General features: G+C 39.6%; 1 protein-coding gene across 1 annotated transcript; it reads left to right on the forward strand.

Annotated features, from left to right (window-relative positions):
- Nucleotides 1-484: 484 nt before the first annotated feature.
- Nucleotides 485-2,327, forward strand: LOC132106008 (uncharacterized). Its single transcript, XM_059511590.1, has 4 exons — nucleotides 485-1,588; nucleotides 1,778-1,939; nucleotides 2,039-2,134; nucleotides 2,301-2,327. The coding sequence occupies exons 1-4, from the start codon at nucleotides 1,229-1,231 to the stop codon at nucleotides 2,325-2,327; spliced, it is 645 nt and encodes a 214-aa protein (XP_059367573.1). The 5' UTR covers nucleotides 485-1,228.

Here is a 2,327-nt window from a genome sequence, read left to right on the forward strand (position 1 = left end):
AGGGCAAAGCTTAAGAAAATGAAGAGTGGAATAAAGTTTTTGTTTTTGTTATTTTTGGACCAAAATGTATTTTCGATGCTTCAAAAAAATGTAACTAACCCACTGGTTTCACATGGACTACTTTGATGTCTTTTTTCAATGGAGGGGCAGAAAGCTTTCGGACTAAATCTAAAATATCTTAAACTGTGTTCCGATGATGAACAGAGGTCATACGGGCTTGGAACAACATGAGGGTGAGTCATTAATGACATTATTTTCATTTTTGGGTGAACTAACCCTTTAATAAATACACTGGACAACATAATTAAAGGTAATGTCTATTTTCCACTATGACCAATGTGTCATCACAAAGGTAAATACATGCAATATGCTGGTTAAATTTGTGGTATCCCAATTAAACCATACTCTGTTTTAAAACGTTTAACCAATACTTACTTTAAAAAAAATAAAAATAGTTTGACATTTTGGGAGAGTGTAATTTTTTAGATTGTTACCACTCTCTTGTCTGTATGGTTAATTAAGCTACAGATGGACAATGTGTTGGTGGTCTAGGCAGCTAGTGAAAAACAGCGGCATCACCTGGAGTAGCTCTGTCTGTTTTATGTTACAGGCTTCCCTAATACAGTGTAAATGGAAGCGACTGATGTCTGAGACTAAGGGTCATCCTTGATGATGTCAATGCTGAGAGGCTTATTTTGCCCTCTCGTCCTGAGACTCTAAATGCCCTCATAATTGAGATAAAAAATAAGTTGAACTTTGCCTATGACTTTCGGCTTCAGTTTCAAGACCCAGAATTTGACAATGCCCTATGCAATTTAGTAAACATCGAGGACCTACCATCCAAAGCAACCATTAAGATAGTTAGATATCAGATCTCAGTTCAACCAGCACAGATGATACACTGTTGTCTGATAACACAGATTCACTAGATCGTCTTTGCCGATGGCCAGAGATCTTTGTTATTCCAACATTCTCCTACGAGGTGGAGCATGCTCTAAGAGAGGGCAACTATGCATTTGTCAAAGAGGGGAAAACTCTAAGCTTGACTAGGGATCAAAAACACAACATACTGGATGGAATGGCTGCTGAAATATATAAGCATAAAGCATATCCTAGTACCAAAAATATTCTCATGGCTGCAGAGGCTCTGGTGAGCAAACACCCCTGCCTAAAATAAAAAGGTTGCGGAACAGGGTATGAGGGTTGGAAGAACAGCCTGCACTTCAGGATGGGCAACTACAGGACCAAACTGAGCAGGGCTGGCATAAAGGATGTGGCTGTGAATGCCGGAAAACGCAGCAGGACCTATCCAGAAGGTGCAGCATCCAGGGCCAAAATCAAAAGACCCAGAAGAGGAGAAATAAACGTCATGCCCAATTATCCCCAAGGAGAAACTAAGGACACACTGGAGAACCTGAGGCTTGAGATGGTGGAGCAGTTCAAGAAGACAGTGACTGATAGAGACATGATTATCATCCATCAACATATGCAGCGTACCTTTGCACTCAGGCGTGAAGAAATTGTGAATTCAGCTCCTCCCATTGCTGAATTGAAAGACCGATGGCCTGCACTCTTTTGTGAAGCCCAAGTGAGTAAAAACTTAAAGACACATTGTCATGGTCATGATTGCAGCACTGGTTGATCTGGATAAAGAGCTAAAAAATGATTAGTGTTAATATGGTTTTGTCTGTTTGTCTTAAGTTTTATTCCCTTACAGTCTTATATGGCTTGAAGTTAATGAATAATGTGAGTTGATTTAAAAAAAAATGCATTGCAGCTCTACAGTGAATTCCACAGGATCACCAATCAAAATCTACCATATTCCTTCTATGCTGCACTTGACAAGTACACACCTCAGCTGTTGAAGCTCTACAAAAAGAGGAAGCCTGGAAGTTTTGGTGAGAAGATGGAAGACGTTTTGAGGGTATATGAGGAACAGGTAAAAACATTTTTAAAACATTAATGCATTATACTGATGTTGAATGTGAACAGAACTGCAGCCCCCAACATGCATACCTTGTCTTTGTTTGTGCAACAGGACAAGAACAACATCACTGCAGCTCGAACAGCAGCCCTGGCTGGCCTACCGCTGTACTTAAAGGAGGATTCATCAGAGGTCTTCAAAACCTGCAAGGTATTTTTGTATTCTCCTTTTTCCATTTTCATAGCTTAATACCTTCATCTATTTTGCAAAGAGAAATCACTGAACATAAAAATTTGAAACCGCCTTCTACTGCGTTGTTTACCCTGTTGGCTGCCTTTAGAGAAATTCTCAACATTATTTAATTTTTGCTGTGTAGTGTGACAGAGCATTAAAAGGATGCTAG

This window comes from Carassius carassius, chromosome 26 (genome assembly GCF_963082965.1).
Source record: "Carassius carassius chromosome 26, fCarCar2.1, whole genome shotgun sequence".
In the NCBI taxonomy this organism is placed as follows: domain Eukaryota; kingdom Metazoa; phylum Chordata; class Actinopteri; order Cypriniformes; family Cyprinidae; genus Carassius; species Carassius carassius.

Coding starts and splice junctions, on each gene's coding strand:
- LOC132106008 (XM_059511590.1), top strand. CDS start 1,229: ATGGGCAACTACAGGACCAAACTGAGCAGGGCTGGCATAAAGGATGTG. Junction 1,589..1,777: donor CACTCTTTTGTGAAGCCCAA/GTGAGTAAAAAC, acceptor AATGCATTGCAG/CTCTACAGTGAATTCCACAG. Junction 1,940..2,038: donor TGAGGGTATATGAGGAACAG/GTAAAAACATTT, acceptor TTTGTGCAACAG/GACAAGAACAACATCACTGC.